The sequence below is a fragment of the Myotis yumanensis genome, unplaced genomic scaffold, assembly GCF_028538775.1.
Source record: "Myotis yumanensis isolate MYYU_CA2020_CCGP unplaced genomic scaffold, mMyoYum1.0.hap1 SCAF_14, whole genome shotgun sequence".
NCBI lineage: Eukaryota > Metazoa > Chordata > Mammalia > Chiroptera > Vespertilionidae > Myotis > Myotis yumanensis.
In genome coordinates, this window is record NW_027223765.1 from 2,440,200 (window position 1) to 2,458,315 (window position 18,116).

Here is an 18,116-nt window from a genome sequence, read left to right on the forward strand (position 1 = left end):
CCAACGCGGCAAAACACAGGCCTCCAGAAGGCTTCGGGCCTCCGGGAGACCCGAGAGGCAGGGGCGCGAGCACGTCCCACCTGTTCTCCCGAGGCCACGCCACCCCACCCCACGGGGCCTTTCTGGGGGTGCTGCTGGGGCAGCGCCGTGGGGCCCCTGGATGGGTCTGGGAAACGGTATCCTCCTCCTCCGGGCTCCTTGCTCTCCGGCCAGGGGGCCCGCGGCGACCTCGACGGGCCGGGCAGGAGGCAGTGGACGCGCAGCCCTGGGGCCCCCGGGCCTCCCACCGGCCCGGCCCGCCCCCTCCCGCGTCCGCGGCAGCCGGGCCCTGGGTCCCCCGCGAGCCCGCCCCGACCCGCGCCGGCGGCCGAGCGCTCTCGCGGGCGCCCTGGGCGGCGGGGGGCTCTCGCGCGGCTCGGGCGGCGCGAGCTCAGGCAGCGCGAGCCCCCGCGCGGGAGCGGCGCATGCGCGGGAGCCGAGCCCGCCGAGGCGAGCCGACCAGACCCGCGGCGGCGCCGGAGCCGGAGCCGGGCAGCGCGGCGGTGCGGGGCCGAGCGGCGACGCGGGAGCGGAGGCGGCGGGCAGGCGGCGAGCCCTCGCCCACCCCGCCGGGGACCCCTCGGTCGCCCGCGGTGCCTCGCGGCGCGGACGTGGCGGCGGCGGCAGCCCCCCGGGCGGCCTGTGAGCGATGCGCCACCCGCTGCCCCGCGCCGCCTGACCGCCCCCGCCTCGGCTCGCGGTGCGCCACCGCCGGGCCCGCGGCCGTCCCCGCCGCGCTGTCGCCCGGCCGCCGCGCCCGCGGGGCCGCGCCCGGCCCGGCCATGTGGACCCCCACGGAGGAGGAGAAATACGGCGTAGGTAGGTGAGGCTCGGCTCGGCCCGGCGCCGGGGGCGGGGGGCGCGCCCGTGCTCGCGGCCCCGCCGGCCCCGCCTCGGCTCGCGCCCGCGCGCCCCCGGCCCTGCCCGCAGGCTGCGCGGCCTGAGCGCGGGGGCGGCGCGCGGGGCGCGGGGCGCGGGGCCGGTCCCGGGCGCGGGGGTGGGATGGGTCCCGGGCGCGGGGAGGGCGGCAGGGGGCGCTGGCGGCGCGGCCTCGGCAGGTGCGGCGGCGGCGCGCGGGGGGCGGGCAGGGCCCGCGGCCGCCCAGGTCTCGGGTGCGGGGCACCGGCAGCTTTCCCCGGGAAGCCGGATCCTGGAAGTCGGTTTTCTCCGCCCCCGAACCGAACCTCTGTTTGAAGGAGCTTCCGCACCGCGGTGAGCAGCCCAGTGCGTGGCCTGGAGCGTTACACAACGAAGGGTGCAAGGCACTGACATCATTCTCCCGGCTCGGGGTTCTGCGGGCCTTTGCCTTCCGGGGCTCGGTCCGTTTTCACCTGTGTGGCCGTCGGTGTGACAAGTAACTACCGTCGTGGGAGGCGATTTTGGAGACGCTCGGCGCTCAGGGCGGGGGCACTGTCCCGGCTTTGTTCAGCCCGCATTCCTCCTAGGTCCCCACTCTGACCCGTTACCAGCGTTACATTCCAGGGGTTGACCGCTTCTCCCAGCAGGTGACACCTTTGAGAAGGGAACTGGATGATCCAAGGCAGCGGTTCTCAACCTTCTGGCCCTTTAGATACAGTTCCTCATGTTGTGACCCAACCATAAAATTATTTTCGTTGCTACTTCATAACTGTAATGCTGCTACTGTTATGAATCGTCGTGTAAATATCTGATATGCAGGATGGTCTTAGGCGACCCCTGTGAAAGGGTCGTTCGACCGCCAAGGGGGTCGCGACCCACAGGTTGAGAAGCGCTGATAAGGGCTTGACCGTGGCTTTTGCTTTTATAACGTTAGGGCTCTGTGGCAGTTACGCGAGGCGTGCAGGTCACATTGCGTTCCTGTCAGTCACCTGTCATGGCCACCGGTTGGAAACAGGTTTAAAACGCCGAGTGTGCGGTGTTGCTTTTCCTCCCTCCCCTAAGTTGTGATGGAAGAGTAGAGATGGGTGATCTGCCTAAACGTAGATTGTTGTTTCCCGTTTCTTACCGCAGCTAAATCAAGATTTCGTTCACAGTTCGGCACAAAGTCACTTCTTAAACTGGCAGTGGCAGCAGACGTTTAGGAATGCCATCAGGCAAGTTATGTGCAAACTGCATTTATTTAGATGGAAGGGCTTGCACTGAGCTCTGTGCGGGTAGCAGAGCTGGTTTGGAAAGGTAACTTTCCGAAGTTCCTCATGAGCTCAGCTCCGCTGGCCCGATGACATGCCGGGTTGGGGTGAGAACAGGAGCCCTAGTGCTGGAGTCTGCTGAGCGGCAGGGGGACGTGAGGCCAGGGGCAGGGATTCACCTCTTTACCCTTCCTCTTCGAGTTTCCCCTAAAGACGAAATGGACTTGAAGCGTTGGTGGCCTGTCTTCTCTGTAACTTGCACTCGGAACTGCTTATCTGGAATAATGAATAATTGACGACTGTCCAGTGGTACCCCATTTCTTTCCTTTTGGGGAGGAATCCTAGAGTAGTGGAGTTGGCGGGGTTGTGAGTCTTGGCTTCTTTACTGGTGTTGTGGCCAAGTTATTGAACATCATTTTCTTTTTAAAAAATATATTTTTTATTGATTTCAGAGAGGGCGAGAGAGAGAAACATCAATGATGAGAGAGAATCATCGATCGGCTGCCTCCTGCACGCCCCCTACTGGGGATTGAGCCTGCAACCTGGGCCTGTGCCCTGAACAGGAATCAAACCGGTGACCTCTTGGTTCCTGGGTGGACGCTCAACCCCTGAGCCACACCCGACGGGGCCATCATTTTCTTAATGTGTAACTTGGGGATAATATTTACCCCCAGGCTTGTGAAAATCAAATGAGAGCCTACCAAGTGCTTAATAAACGTTAATTCCTCATTTTCCCCTTAGCACCTAGAGGGATAACAACACTAGGTAGCTCTTTCCTCAGGTGAGGGTTCTGAGGAGGAGGCAGTGCAAGGTAATCAAGATAGGCATCTGCGGATCTCTGCGCGCTAGGATTTAGTATGTGATTTACTCAGGAAGACGGGATGACATTCTTGATTTCCTAGGACTGTGGGCTTAGTTTAGAAAAACGGTTATTTCCTGTGGAGGGCACAGCATGGGCATAGGGAAGGACTTAAATGCTTGTTAACTGAGAGGGAGTTATTCTGAAGATGTGAGCAGCTGTGGTTTAGTATAATTTAGCTGCCTTTTCTGCCATACAAGGCAACTCTCTTCTTCTCTCATTGCTTTCTTCTTCTGTCCCTTCCTCAGTTATGGCCTGAAAGTTCTTGTATAAATTGTCCAAAACTCAGGATACGTTCCCCCCTCCCCACCCCACCCCTAATACGCATACTAGGGCTATATTCCTAGGCCTGTTCATAAAATCCAGGTCAGTTTATAATGTAGCTTAAGTATTGCACATAAAATGAGAAAAATAGTCAAGTAAAAGTGGTATGTTAGCTGCATTATTTCTTTAATTACTAACTTGAAAATCTAATCATTATTATTTTTTCTATGAGAAAATGTTTTGAGTTTTAGCTTTGATTTTTTTTGTTGTTGTTGTTATTAACCTTCACCCGAGGATATTTTTCCATTGATTTTCAGAGAGAGTGGAAAGGAGGGGGAGAAACAGAAACATCATGTGAGAGAGATACATGGATTGGGTGTCTCCCGAACTTGCCCCCACCAGGGCCAGGAATTGAGCCTGCAATGGAAGTGCAGGGGTGAACCTGAGGCGGGTGGGGGTGGTGAAGGATTAAAGAAGACAGACAAGAGAATAAAGCTGGGCTGGGTGGGATGCTGCCCTCTGATTAGAGAGAGAGAGAGTGCCACAGCCTGCAAGCGGAGTCTTCATTTTATAGCCAGATTCCAGGAGGCAAAGTAAGGGCATGGTTTTACAATGTTCTCCTGGGTTTCGAATCCACTCAATTACATGCACCTGATCGAGCTTTGTTTACTTGCTGCACCTCCCGCAGCCCACATCACTCAGCCACGTGGGGCCACAGGTTCGGACCATAACGTCAAGCTCACAACCATAGCCTTTGGCTATAATTGTGCTGGGACTTGCATGTGGCTTTGCCAGGAGAGGATTGTGCCCTCTCATTAGTCCCAGGCTTGAACCTGTCCAAACGCTGTAGCCGCTCTCCACACGTGCCCATGTCCGGAATCGAACTCGGGACCCTTCATTCCACGGGCGGACGCTCTATCCACTGAGCCAAACTGGCTAGGGCTCAGCTTTGATTTTTATCACCAATTTGGAGCACAGATTTCTGTCTCTGCTACCCATTATCCTGACAGCGGGGGGGAAACTTTTTCTATGAACTTGCCACTGATGGGAGGAATTGCTCAGGTGTCAGTGAGGAAGGGGCCCTTGTTGCAGCCGTGCAAAGGAGTTTCCCGTTGCACTGGTAAGATTTGACATTGGTAAGATTTTTGAGATCCTGTAGTAATATTTTACTGCCTTTTAATAATTTACAGATTATGTACAGCTTATAACATTTTAAAATTACTTGATATATTAACTTTGGACAAGGTGATATCTGAGCTTCCCTTTCAGTTAAATTTCCTGGTTGACTTTAGAGCAGTGGTTCTCCACCTTGGCTGCACATTAGAATCACCTGGGAATCTTTTTAAAATCCTGATTTCTGGGCCTCATCCTCTGGAAATTCTGTTTTTTTTTTGTTACTAATGTTGTGCCCCCCCCCCCCCCCCCCATAACAAAGAAACAGAATTTCCGGAGGACGAGGCCCAGAAATCAGGGTTTTAAAACGATTCCCAGGTGATTCTCATGTGCAGCCAAGGTGGAGAACCACTGCCCTAGAGGGAGAGAAGGAACCTGCCCTTTTCTGAGGATCAAACAAGTCAGGCAGTCAGCGTGCCCAGGACTCTCGCTCAGGTCGCACCATGTAGGTGCCGAGTGCAGTGCTACTGTCACCTTCCTCAGACAGGACAGAAACCGCCCCTCGGGGCCGTTCGTCCTTTTTTGTCCTTCAACAATGGACTATTCAACACCCTTACGTTTCTTCTTGCCACCGGGCAATATTTGGTGATATTTTTGAGACTCATGCTGTTCTTTTCTAGCATCACAGAGGCTGTTCTGTACTGAGCCCTTTGTTCCACAGTCTGAGTCCTCATGTCCCTTTCCTGCCAGAAGGGCCTGCTCTCCTTCCCGTGGCCTCGGGGGCTTGGGAAGCCGTGCGTCCTTTCTTTTTATGTTGCCTTTCCGAGAAGCTGCTTGCTCTAAAGTGCGTGAGTGAGAAAAATCCAGCTACTTTTGTGAAACGTCTGTCTTCTCCTATATTGATTGCATCCATACTACCAAATACGGAAACCAAAGACCAAAAAATACTTTTCCTATCCTCTAACCGCAGCAGCAAACACCAGTGACAGAGAAAACAGCGTTTGCCCTTAAACTCCTCAAGTAGAATAGCAGTACAGGTTGAATACATACACATTAGATTGGCATCTTAGCAGTGGAAGCTGCTTCAGAAGGTCATCTTTTTCTGCTTTGTGAGGCAAATTTTTAAATAATTCAGGGCATTTGTTGCTTATTCTTTCCTAATCCCCACTTAGTAGACCTTGAAAATTTGTTCTCATTACCAACCAGAATACCTTATATTTTAGTTTTGTGATGTCACGTTTATTTTTTTGAATTTAAAAAGTAATGCATATTTCCTTTTACTTGATTTCCTTTTGCTTTCTTTTCTGCAGATAGGGGAAACCCCCCCCCCCCCCCCCAATGCGGTTTTGTTTTATTTATTTATTTTAAAACCTTTGAGTCTTTACAAGGAACTCAACTTATAAAGTTTCTGTGGGAACTGAAAGAACCAGTGGTTACAAAATGTCACTAAATCTGTTGGTAAACGGGCTACAGCTCGGTGAACTGTGTAGCGGGCTCTTTAGTTACTTGCCCCGTGGGGCACTCCATCCTCTGAAGCCTCTGCAGGGGCCCAGACCTCTCCAGGGAAAGGCATCCACAGAGGGGGAATGTCATACCCAGGACTTAATGTTCTGAAAAGTGAGGCTGTGCTCGATGTGTTATGATTCAGTGTTTACAGGGAACTTCCACAACATGATTCTCCTCGGCCCTTACACCATAATATCACTCGCCCCTCTTTTTTAAACAGATGGCAAAGAAACTTTAGCAGAGAGAAGTTAAGTGACTGTGATCTAAGATACTTAAGCAAGTCCCGAGTTGAGATTTGAACTTCGGACTTTGGGATTCTGAGCCAGTTTCTCTTACTGCATGGGGTTGCCTTTGAAAGGAGATTTTTAGTATTGTGTATGTGTGAAAGATGAAGTATTTTCTACAGACTTTTCAGTAAGTTGGATAGTTATATTTAAGGAATTTTATTTCTATTTAAACATTTTTTAAAGTCTGTATAGTATTTAGTATTCTGTTCTTGAATGGAATGATTTACATTGATAGTGAGTACAGATTCAGGGCATGACATGTCAGAAGGTGGGTTTTTTTTAAACAGCCCTGAGGAATATGTTGGGTGCTATAGCCTCTTTTAAAGACATTGTTTGTCGGGAGGAAAGAAGTTGAATTTAGCAAACATTTATTGAGTGCCTTCCCAAACCAAGAGGTCTTTGTTTTGATCTGTCCTCCCATAAAGCAAACAGGAAATGATCAATTGGAAATGATCAACATTTTTAATAGAAAAGGCAGTATGCAGCAATATTCTATAGACTATCCAGATGGTACAGTTCATTTTATCATGCATTCTTTTAAGAGAATGTGCTTTAGAAATGTTAAATTGTATACATGAGGCCATTTTCTATCTAGAATTTTTAGACACATTCTGAAGTATGATGGTCTCAAAAAAATGGGTATTGAGGTTGAAAGTACTTTATACTCATACCATATTTTTACATTGGTGCTGAATTTTAATTTTTAATAGTTTGTATTTTGAATATTTTTTGAATTCTTGTGTCTTTATTGTTGATTATAAAGACATTTCATTTGATCTGAAATTACTCCCAATGTGTAAGCATTATTGGATATGCTATATTAGGGCTTTAATTCCAATGTTATGCTTTTACTGTAATAAAAAAACATGTTTATGATTGTGCTCTTAAGACTTGCATAACCCCTCTTGACATATTTTGTGTGGAAAAGCAAGATTTTTTTTTTTTTTTTCACATAAAGGCTCTGGGAACTTAAAAATTTCATAAAATACATTACCAAATTATTTCAGCTGTGGCCCAGGTACTTGCATTTGATTTGCTATATCACTAGTAAAGATAATTACTATGTTGGGAAATGTCATTCAGGAGCTTTCTGTTTTCTTATCTACAGTGGGATATAATGCCAGCCTCCTGCTTACATCTGTTTCTTTCTTCAGATTCATTCATGAGATCTTACAGATGGATGAGTGAGAACCAAAATTGATGGAGGAATTAGTGTATGATAAATGCAGAGCTTTATATTGTAGACTTAGTATCATCCTTCAAACATATGTGCATGTGGCCTTTATTCAAATACATCTAGTCACAGTGCCCTCCCCACTTTTTGGGACAGTCAATTTTATGGTTAGATAGCTGTGATTAGAACATTCTTCTTGATTGAATAGAATAGACACCCTGTCCTTCCTTAAAAGTTTGTGTTCTGTTCCCACATATAAATTATTTGCTTAAATAGTCCTTTAGTAATTCATAAAATGTTAGAATTGGGGATCTTCAGGTTAAGGTTTAAGGCTCCAGAACTAAGTAAGGCTAGTTGACATAGCTAACATTCATCAAGTGTTTACTGTACACAGCACTTGCATGTTACAGCTCAGATTTGCCTCTTCAGCCTCATCTGCTGACCTACTTGTACTTTTCACTTCAGCCAAACTGAACTTTCCCTCTGTCTTGACTTAATTATTCCAATGCTGCCATGTGCCAGGACATTTGCCATCTCTTAAAAACCTCTTGTTCATTGCATTATATCTTTATTCATATTATTCCTTCTACATGGGGTGCTTTTCCCTGTCTTCATCTCTCAGATTGTTTTCTATCTGTAAAGGCTCCCTTCATATAACGTTATTTTTGTAAATCTTTTTCTAGACCCTTGACCATACCCCTCTCTTTCTCCAACCAAAGAGATTTTATACTTCTACTAGAGACATGGTGCATGAATTTGTACATGGGTGGGGTCTGGCCGGCCTGGCTCGATCTGGGTGATTGGGCTGGGCCGGGGAGGCGGGGGGGGGGGGGGGGGGGGAGATGCAGGAGGTTGGCCAGCCAGCCCCGCCCCCTGGTTGAACTACTGGTCAAGGAGACAATTTGCATATTAGCCTTTTTTTATATAGGATATTCTATGATACTTTGTACCTAACAGTGGTATATTGAATCCTGTTTCATTAGACTAATGTCTTTCCAACTTTTGACTGATCTACAATAAGAAATACATTTAAAATGATCTCTTATGTGTGTATGTATATATAGACATACATCCACATATATGAAAAAGTTAAAAGTTTCATGATGTACTTACTGTATACTTTGTACAGTGTACTCTAATATTTTCCATTCATTTCTATTTCATTAAAAAATATTGGTGGCAACTCAATTGATTTTATGGTTAAAAAACCACTGCTTTAGGCTATAACTCTTAGAACTATGACTTTTGTTATACTTATATTTGTATTATTGACAGACATAGCTCTATACCAGGGATGTAGAAGGTTTTATACACATATTTGTAGCATTGAATTGGACATTTTTTGTGAATGTGGCATAAAGCCTGATTTTTGGTGACTTTTGAGGTTGCTATTTCACACTAATTACTTATATTGAATTCATAGCAACTAAACTCTAGGTTTTATTTCATATGAACTGAAGTTAAGCTAGCTCTCCTCTATCCTGAACTTAGACAACTGCTAATAAGCATACATATAATAAACATAAATAATTTGTTTCATTTAAAAGAGATATTACATTTATTTCCATTACATTTTATTGAGGTGAGTATATTTGGCTTGCCCTGTTGGTCCTAAATTGGGGAAGGGGCTAGGTGTGTTTGGCTCATCAGTATAACCTCTCCAATCTTTTTGAGCTTGAGTTTGTGATCCCGCATAGCACTGTCTTTTCTTTGAACCTTTATCTACATAATTGACAAACCTGTCTTTTTCAAGTGGCTGATAAAAATGTTGGACAGAATCAGAAGAAGTTTTATTATCTAGAGGAAAGTGTCCAGTTTATAAACAAGTAGATTTTGCTTTGAATGCAAATTATCTGGATAACTATTGAACATTTCCTAACAGTGACAACTGGGCCACCTTGGTGAACCTGATAGTGTTTGGGGTTAGGGTGGGCTTTGACAGACCATGATCTATAGCCAAGGAGGAAAGATGCTTCTAAGAGGTCTGTGGGGCCTTACTTTTAAGTGTGGGGAGCAAACATCGAAAGGATGTTAAGTCCATTTTCATTTGCCTGTGTAGGAGGAAGGGTGGCACCAAACGTTTCTTGAGTTTTGTTTCTGACATTTTCTCCACATTCCCTACGCTGTAGATAGGCTGGACAGCTCGCCCCTTTCCAGACAGGCCTAGAACGTTCCTACCTTTGTTGCTTTGCTCAGGTTGTTACGACAGGAATGCAGTGACTGCCTTTCTGTGCCTGGAGAATGCCAATTGAAAAGCTGAAATGCCATGTCTCTGATGCCTTCCCCAGCTCTGCCCTGTATGAATAAGCTCTGCTTCTTGCTCCTACAGCAGTTGGACCAGCTTCCAGTGTGGCCTGGCCCTTTCAGATCAGGCTTCATTGCATCTCTGCCTCAGGGGATTGAGCGGCTCCAGGATAAGGAGCTTGGTTTTCATGTTTGTAACCCTAGGACCTGTCACATAGTGAGTGATCAACAAACGCTTAATGAGGAGTCCAACCTCGTGAAGAGTTTCATTTGGCTTTGTTCGTCCTGATAGTATTCTAAAAGGCAGGCTGTAAATCTAATGTTTGGTGGTTAACAATTTGTGACGTAATGAGTAGACTTTTCCCCCCTTGGTTTTTGTCTTTCTTGAGCTTGTTAGGAAGGTTTATTGCTGAGTTCAGATGACTGACTTTGGGTGGGAGGCTTAGGAGTCCAGTATGAATCCATTTCACCTGGAATGCCAGTTATCACAACAGTGATTCAGAAATCTTGCAGCAGATAATAGGGATGCAATTTGAACTTACCCGGCAGTTCCTCTTTCATTTGACATCTTTGGGGAAGCTGTGTTTTGGTTGAGTGACTTTTCTAGAGAGCTCAAGGTTAAACCTTTAGAAGCACAGAGAGAAGATTCTTATTTTTTTGTTGGACTTTTCTCTAAAATATAGTATATTCTCTACTTCCCTGTGTTGTGAATTCCCTTTTCTGTGTAACATTTTCCCTCTGGTTACATAAGATACAACTTCATTATAGAAATGTTGGTAAATATAGAAAAATACACAGAAAGGAAGTAAGGTGTATCTTATTTCTGTTACCCAGAAAACTACCCTTCTCAACATATTAGTATATATTTACAGTCTCTTTCTGTACGTATATTTAAGTAGGCATTTAAAATAAATTTAGAACTATGCTGTCTTATAATCTTTTATTTAAATCTATTATACTGTGAACACTTTTTTATGTCCTGAATGTTCATTGTTTTAGTGACTGCTGTTCACAAAATGGATGCACTATAATTTACCTAACCTCCTACTTTGGAGCAGTTGGTTGTTTGCAGTTAATTATTGCCAGGACAGGGAGGGTACTTGTTTTTCTGCACCCCTGTCAACATAGCAGAGTAGTTCCTCTACAGGTTTGCGTTTTCAAAAAATTCAAAATCAATATATGCTTGAGCGGAATAAATCCCCAAGTATTCAGAAATAAAGTGTCCCCTTCTACCAGTTCAACTTCTTGGGCAGCATTGGTTAATGGAACCTTCTGATGACTTGATACTGTTAGACCTAACAAGTGATGATGACGCCAATACAGGGATATTTGTTTGCGTCCGCAGGGAAATCCCTTGGAAAAGCACTCATTCCAGTTGGTGGGTCTCTTGTTTGTTCCTTTTCTAATGTGACTGTGATGCTCAGGGAGCTGGGGACCCTGCCTCACTGTCGGTGTATTCTCCCTGCCTCTCCATTTCTCTCTCTGTAGCTCCTGCAAATATCATCCTTTTCTTTTTCCCATTTGCCAGCCACGCACTTCTGTTTGCTTCTCTCCCCAGCCGCACATTCACAAGCTAGACCTCAATTGAGCTTGTCCAGGGGAAACGGGATCATCAGCTGTGTGGCTCCTTTCCTCCCTGAAGTGAGATGCAGTGCCTTTGTGGTAGGCTCCGCTGTTGAAAGAACTTCCTGACTCATGGTCGAGGCTCCGCTCTGTGGCGATGCCTGTTCTGGGCAGAGGCGGTGTCTGGGAGTGACAGTCTGAGGAGAGTTGTGTGCAGAGGGCAGCGTCCTTTCTGGGTGGGGGCCTGGAGACATGACATCTGCTGCTGCACCATCTTGTCACGAGGAAAGCCAGGAAGGAGGGGCTTTGTGTACTTTCTGGTGTGGGAAAGGGAGGAAGCACTTAGGGGTGCATCTAGCACTAAGGATGTCGGGAGGGAATCTTTTGAAAAGAAAACCTTTTGATGCATTTAGACATACTGAAATATTTAAGCTCTAATGAGACAGTGTATAGAACTGTGTTGTTCCACAAAGCACTGTTTTTATCCATTTGCTTTCTCAGAAGCCGTAGCAGATTTCTGTGTTGTATATGTAATCTGTTTTATTTGGTTAATTCTTCACCTCAATATTTAAAAATTATTTTATTATAAAATGTACATTTTACCCATATTTAAGTGTACAATTCACTGGCATTAAGTACATTCAAATTGTTATAGAACCAAAGCTACTATTTATTTCCAGAACATTTTTATCATCCCACTCTCTCTCTCCCTCCAGCCCCTGGTAACCTCTGTTCTGCTTTCTGTCTCTATAAATTTGACTGTTCCATATACTTCATCTAAGTGGAATCATACCATATGTGTCCTTTTGTTTCTGGTTTATGTTACTCAGCACAGTGTTTTGAAGGTTTATTCATGTTGTAGTACATATTAGAATTTAAAGTTTCTTTTTACGAGTGAATACTATTCCATTGTAGTGTATCTGTCACATTTGTTTATCCATTCATCCTTTGATGTACACTTAGGTGTTTCCACCTTTTGACTCTTGTGAATAAAGCTACTATGAACATTGGTATGTAAGTGTCTGTTTGTGTCCGTATTTTCCATTCTCTTGAGTAATATCTAGAACTAGACTCCTGTTTTCAAATCCTTTGGGTATATGCCTAGAAATAGAATTATCACATGGTAATTCTATGCTTAGTTTTTTTTGGTTTCCATAGTGCCTGTACCATTTTAGTTTTATCTATTTTTTTTGCAATGAAATGCCTGCACCATTTTACATTCCCACCAGTCATGCAAAATAATTTCAATTTTTCTATATCCTTGCCAATACTTAGTTTCTGTGGTTTTTTTTTTAAGTGCTTGTAATAGCCATCCAAATGGATGTGAAGTGATCTCATTGTGGTTTTGATTTGCATTTTCCTAATAATTAGTGATGTTGAGCATCTTTTCATGTACTTATTTGCCATTTGTATGCCTTCTGTGGAGAAGTGTCTATTCAAATACTTTGCCCATTTTTAATATTTTGTGTCATTAAATTGTAGTTCTTATATATTAACATAATTCCTTATGTTACATGGTTTTCCAATGTTTTCTCCCATTGCACTCTGTTGTAGTGTTCTTTGATACATAAACTTTTTACATTTTGATGAAGCCTCATTTACAGTAGTCTCCCTCTTATCCATGAGGGATATGTTCCAAGACAACCAGTAGATGCCTAAAACCACAGCTAGTATGCTATTTTTTTCCCTATACATACCTTTTCATTTAAAGGAAGCACTGTGAATTTTCTTTGTCATATCAAAATTATATAATATATATATTATATAATTTTTTTAAAAATTGATTTCAGAGAGGAAGGGAGAGGAAAGAGAGAGAATCATTGATTGGCTGCCTCTTGCACGCACCCTACTGGGGATTGAGCCTGCAACCAGGACATGTGCCCTGACTGGGAATCAAAAAGTGACCTCCTGGTTTATAGGTCTACGCTCAACCACTGAGCCACGCTGACTGGGCCTGGATTTTTGAGGGATGTATTTGAATCTTGATAGGAGGTGAACTATGGATTCTGCCAATATCAGGTGAAGATTTTTCCCATAAAGAGGATGGCAGCTGGTCCAATAGGGACAAGTGACCAGTGTTCCCAGATTCAGCTATAGTGCCGTCAGAAATGGAGCAAAGAAAAGATGTTGAAGAGTCATTTAGTTCACTTGATTGGCCATTTTGATGGTTACTGTCAAATTATAGAATTATTTCCCCTTTTTGGGAGAAAGAAATTCCAGCATGATGCTTTTCCAATAAATGAGGAGGGCAGAGGAACAAAGAAAAGGGTGGATATTCCTCAGAGGAATAGGTTCAGAGACAGGAGCCTGCAGCTTTGCAGTGATCCTCACTAGCAAACTGTTCGAGCGCTCCGGGGTGGGGCTGAGCACCGAGAGTGTGGCTCCAGTGTCAGCAGGGACACGGAGAGTCTCATTTCCAATCAGTGTGGCTTCTCCAAGTGGATTAAGAGGGAAGGTTGGGAAAAGCCCCTGTCGCTTCTTGCGGCCCCGTCATTGGGAGTTAGGAGGACATTGGAAGCGTTGGTTCAGAGACTGACGGTGTCTGAAGTGTTTAAATTATGACAATCTTTTTTCCAATGTCCTGACTCTGCAATAATGGCAGAAGGTAGGAGGTGTTTGGCATTGGGTAGGGGCCTTCATTTGCCAGGGTTGAGAATTAAGAACGTTAGCATTCTTCTAGGTCAGTGATGGCGAACCTATGACACGCGTGTCAACTCATTTTTTTGGTTGATTTTTCTTTGTTAAATGGCATTTAAATATATAAAATAAATATCAAAAACATAAGTCTTTGTTTTACTATGGTTGCAAATATAAAAAAAATTCTATATGTGACACGGCACCAGAGTTAAGTTAGGGTTTTTCAAAATGCTGACACGCCGAGCTCAAAAGGTTCGCCATCACTGTTCTAGGTGATTCATCAGGTTGGGAGCAAGCTCATTTGCTAAATTAACTAAATCTAGAGTGGACATGGTCTCCCATTCTATCCTCGTCATTTTAACTAAAAAAAAAAAAATCTCGGGTCAGCCTGTTAATAAGCATATAGAGTTAAAGGCTACTCGGGTGGAGTCAACATCTGAAGGAAGATTGGAATTTTCTTTGAAAATAGTCGGAGGACGGTTATAATAATCAGGAACAGTTTCATCAGGTTTTTTGGAGCAGGCCTGCATTTCCCCAGTCAACAGGCTTAGGAAAGTCTACTGTACCTGCTTGGTGGAGGTCTCCAGTGAGTGTTCCAGCATTTTGCCAAAAGTTAAGGTTTTGTTTTTCTAAATTCCTTTCAGGATGTTCCCGTCGAGCAGGTTTCATTCAGTGCCGAGCCTGACCTTCACTGTCAAGCATATGAACTGGCTGATGTAAGTCAGAGCAACCAGGCTGATAAGTTTGAATAACTATTACATTCCTCACCAAATCTGTGAGGATGTTCAGGTACTTTAGGAAGCTGTGTAACTATGGATGCAGTTTGGCCTTAGTCCAGGGAATGTAATAAACTTGGGGTTTATTAGGATCCTCAGAGGCTTAACTTTACAGGGACAGGTCCTGAGGAGCTCAGATGAGGTTCCGAGGAGGAGGAGGAGGAGGAGGAGGAGGAGGAGGAGGAGGAGAAGGAAGATGGCACCAGCGGGGGAGCCAGAGACAAAGAAGCTGAGGGAGAGGAATGTGAGGCTTTGGAAGCCATTTTTTTTTTTCTTAAAGTGCTTATTTGCCTCAGTTAATCTAAACACTTTATTTTGTAAAGAGGCGATTTTAGACTCATAGTAAAGTTTGGAAGCCTTGAAATACCAATCGAAATATGTGTTCCACCCATTTCAGAGCTGTGGTTGACCAGTTTGGTTTTAAGAAAAGAAGGTTGGGGAATTCAAAAGTTTATAATAGCCATTGATATTCTAAATTACTTTAGTCATAGCAGTCCACTTAGTTAGAAATTACACGAGGAGAGACTGGGTGCCCTGAAATATTTAGAGAAGTGGGATCCCGTTTTTCAGAGGCTTTTCTCTAGCGCAAAGGCCCAACTAGTCTGCAGGCCAAATGCCAGCGTCCCACTTTAAGAACAGACCTTCCAGAAGAAGCCAGGCCAAAGGCTGAAATGGCCAATTTCAGAGAAATATCGAGATCCTGAAGGAGTCAGGTCAAGGCTGAGTAGCACAGTTCTAGCAGAACAGCCTGCTCTGAAACAAGTCAGGTTGAAGGTGAAGCACAGTTTCAGTGAGGCAGGCTAATCTAGAACCAGACTGCAGGCCGGCATCGTTTCAGTAGAAACAGTCCAGCTTCCAAGGGGCTCGGGAGGAAGGCTAGCATCTCAAGAAACAGCCTGATCCCAAAGCAGAGTGCCAGAACAGGTACTCTCAAATAAAGGAGGGCTTCAACAGAAGAGGGCGCAGCCTTAAACAGATTACAGAGAGCCCAGAGAGTTTCAAAATACAGAGTGGAAGCTCAGATCCAGGAGAAAACACTCTCAAACTCCAGGGTCGGAGGAAACAGGAGCTCAGCGGGCTCGGTGGCTGCCTCACCTGTTCGCTCACCAGCCTTGGAGCAATTAGGGCTCTTCTCTGGATCCTGTACTGGCCACTGACTGTGTTGACCTTAAACAAAAGCCAGATATTTCCCCAGCACGATGAGTTTACTCAGGAACAACAAGGAATTGCAACCCAGAACATGTGCAATCATGTGGGTCATGTACAAGTCCGCTAAAACAAAAAAGAGGAAGTTATAGGGTGAAAAGAAGTTGGAAAGGGCTATTTCAAAGAGTTTCCCTTGTGCTTCTTAATTGACACAGGGCACGAGAGCGCCCCATTCTGGCCTCCCTACTTTAAATGAGGTTTCTGATGATGATTTCAATTTCTTTCAACAGTGTCTTGTAATTTTCAGTGAACAAGGCTGTCATCTTTTTGGTTAAATTTATACCTAAGTGTTTTATTTTTATGATGCTGTTGTTAATGGAATGGTTTTCTTAATTTTTCATATTCATTGTTAGTGTATAGAACTACAGTTGGTTTTTGCATGTTAATTTTACATCCAGTAACTGCTGAATTCCTCAATTAGCTCTAATGGTTTTTCTTGGGGATGGGGGAGGAAGAGTATGGCTTCTTTAAAGTTTTCTACATGTAACATCATGTCTTCTGTGAAGAGATAATCTTCCTTCCGCCTTTCTAATTTGGATGCCTTTTGTTTCTTTGCCTTGCCTGACTGCTCTGGCAGGACTTCCGGCACTGTGTTGAATAGTAAAAGCAGGCATCCTTGTCTTGTTCCTGATATCTGGAGAGAAGCTTTCAGTATTTCACCATTGAGTATGATGCTAGCTGTAGATTTTTCAGATTCATTTTTTTCTTTCATAGCAAGATTCATTTCCATTTCACTTGTTGGTGCCCTGCTGTGTCTATTTGTGTGTATAAACGTACGTATCATGTGAATCTGGCATTTCATCTCTTCCTTTCTCGCAGTGTTCATGCCCCATTTTGCTGGAAGTTCTGTGTTCTTCCTCAATCCTGATTCATTCTTTCTTACCATATTAGTTAATACTCAAGGTCAAGATACTAAACTTTATATAATTTTAAATAATAATTGAAAATTACACAAGCTAACCTGTTGTTATTGTTGGGAAAATAGCAAGTAGAGATGAACAAAAAGAAAAAATTTTACTTAGCCTGATCTCACCACCCAGAGATATTTATTTTGTGATTCTTCCCAGCATCCCCTGATCAAATGAAAATAATTTAGAAGTTGAACATCAAGATAAGTTATTTTAAGTCACTCTGATCTTGAGTCAACACATTGGAGTGATTCTCACTTTTACTGAGAGATGTTCTAGTTGGATATTCTCTAATTGTTCATTTCATAGAGACTGTATAGTTAAATTCCAGTGTTGGGTGAAAGGAATTCATACAGTTGTAATGGTTGGAAATTGGTGAAAGCATTTCAAACAGATTCAGTATGAAGATATAAATTTATAGAAATTGTTGAAGAACAATTCAGCCCTGAAAAATATAGAATTGGAAATGTTTTTAAGTTATGATTAAGAAAGAGGCAGAGTATAAATATGGTACTGAGATTACATGGCACAAAGATTGACAAGATGGTATCAACTATAGTTGTTATATTGACCATAGATGGATAGGAAAGTTAACTTTTCTTGGCAAGAGTGGAAGAGGAAGAAGGTTTTTTTTTTTGCTTTTTTTTTTTTTTAGGTAATTTAAAACGTAGGCAGTAACATGAAGTTAAAATAAGTCTAACTGGAAAGTTAAGATACCCCATTGAATTCTTTTATTGATTCAGTAGATATTTATTGAAGACCTGGTATGGTTAAGGTTCTGGGGAACAATGAAGGAAGAAGGAAGGTACTACCTACTTTCAAGACCCTTAATTTAGAGGATTGTGAAAATTAGATTTGGGAAGTTTTATTTTATGATGATAGTAGTTGAAACAGTGCCAGTTGACAACAGTTTTTAGCTAAGAATTATATATTTATGGAATTTTAGGCCTAGAAGGTACCATAAAGATAGAACTGAACCTTCTGGTTTTTCACATGGGATTACCAAGGTCAGAGACATTGCCTTGCTCAAGGTCACACAGTTTGACTATTTGGGTTTTGAATTCAGATCTGAGTACCTGTCCAGGGCTTTTTCTCCTATCGTTGAATCTTGGATAGAGCCACCGGAAGATACATATCAGTTTAGAAATATCCATCAGATGCTTGCCATGTGGAGCATCCAATGGAGGACACAAACATATTCCTGTTCTTGTGTTTATCCAAAGAACTCTTTTAATTATAATTAATAGAAATCCATCTTAAACTGAAGAAGAAGGGAGAATTTATTGGTTCATGTAACCAGAAAGGCATGAGTGGGTCTGGCCTCAGGTTAGACTAGGATCAGGGCCTGAAGGCATAGGGACCTGTATGTCTTCACCTTACATTTTGGCATATCTATGCGTTAGACTCTTATTTGCAGTTTGGAACCACTCTT

The 18,116-nt window shown here is 44.0% G+C and overlaps 1 protein-coding gene across 7 annotated transcripts in view; it reads left to right on the top strand.

Moving 5' to 3' along the window:
• Positions 1–767: 767 nt before the first annotated feature.
• Positions 768–18,116, top strand: part of DOCK3 (dedicator of cytokinesis 3) — a 175,579-nt gene continuing 158,230 nt past the window's right edge. For all 7 annotated transcript variants that reach the window (XM_070391345.1, XM_070391351.1, XM_070391347.1 and 4 more), the window contains exon 1: positions 768–858. In XM_070391345.1, the coding sequence (XP_070247446.1) occupies positions 822–858 (37 nt within the window). In that variant the 5' untranslated portion in view covers positions 768–821. The remainder of the gene's footprint in view (positions 859–18,116) is intronic.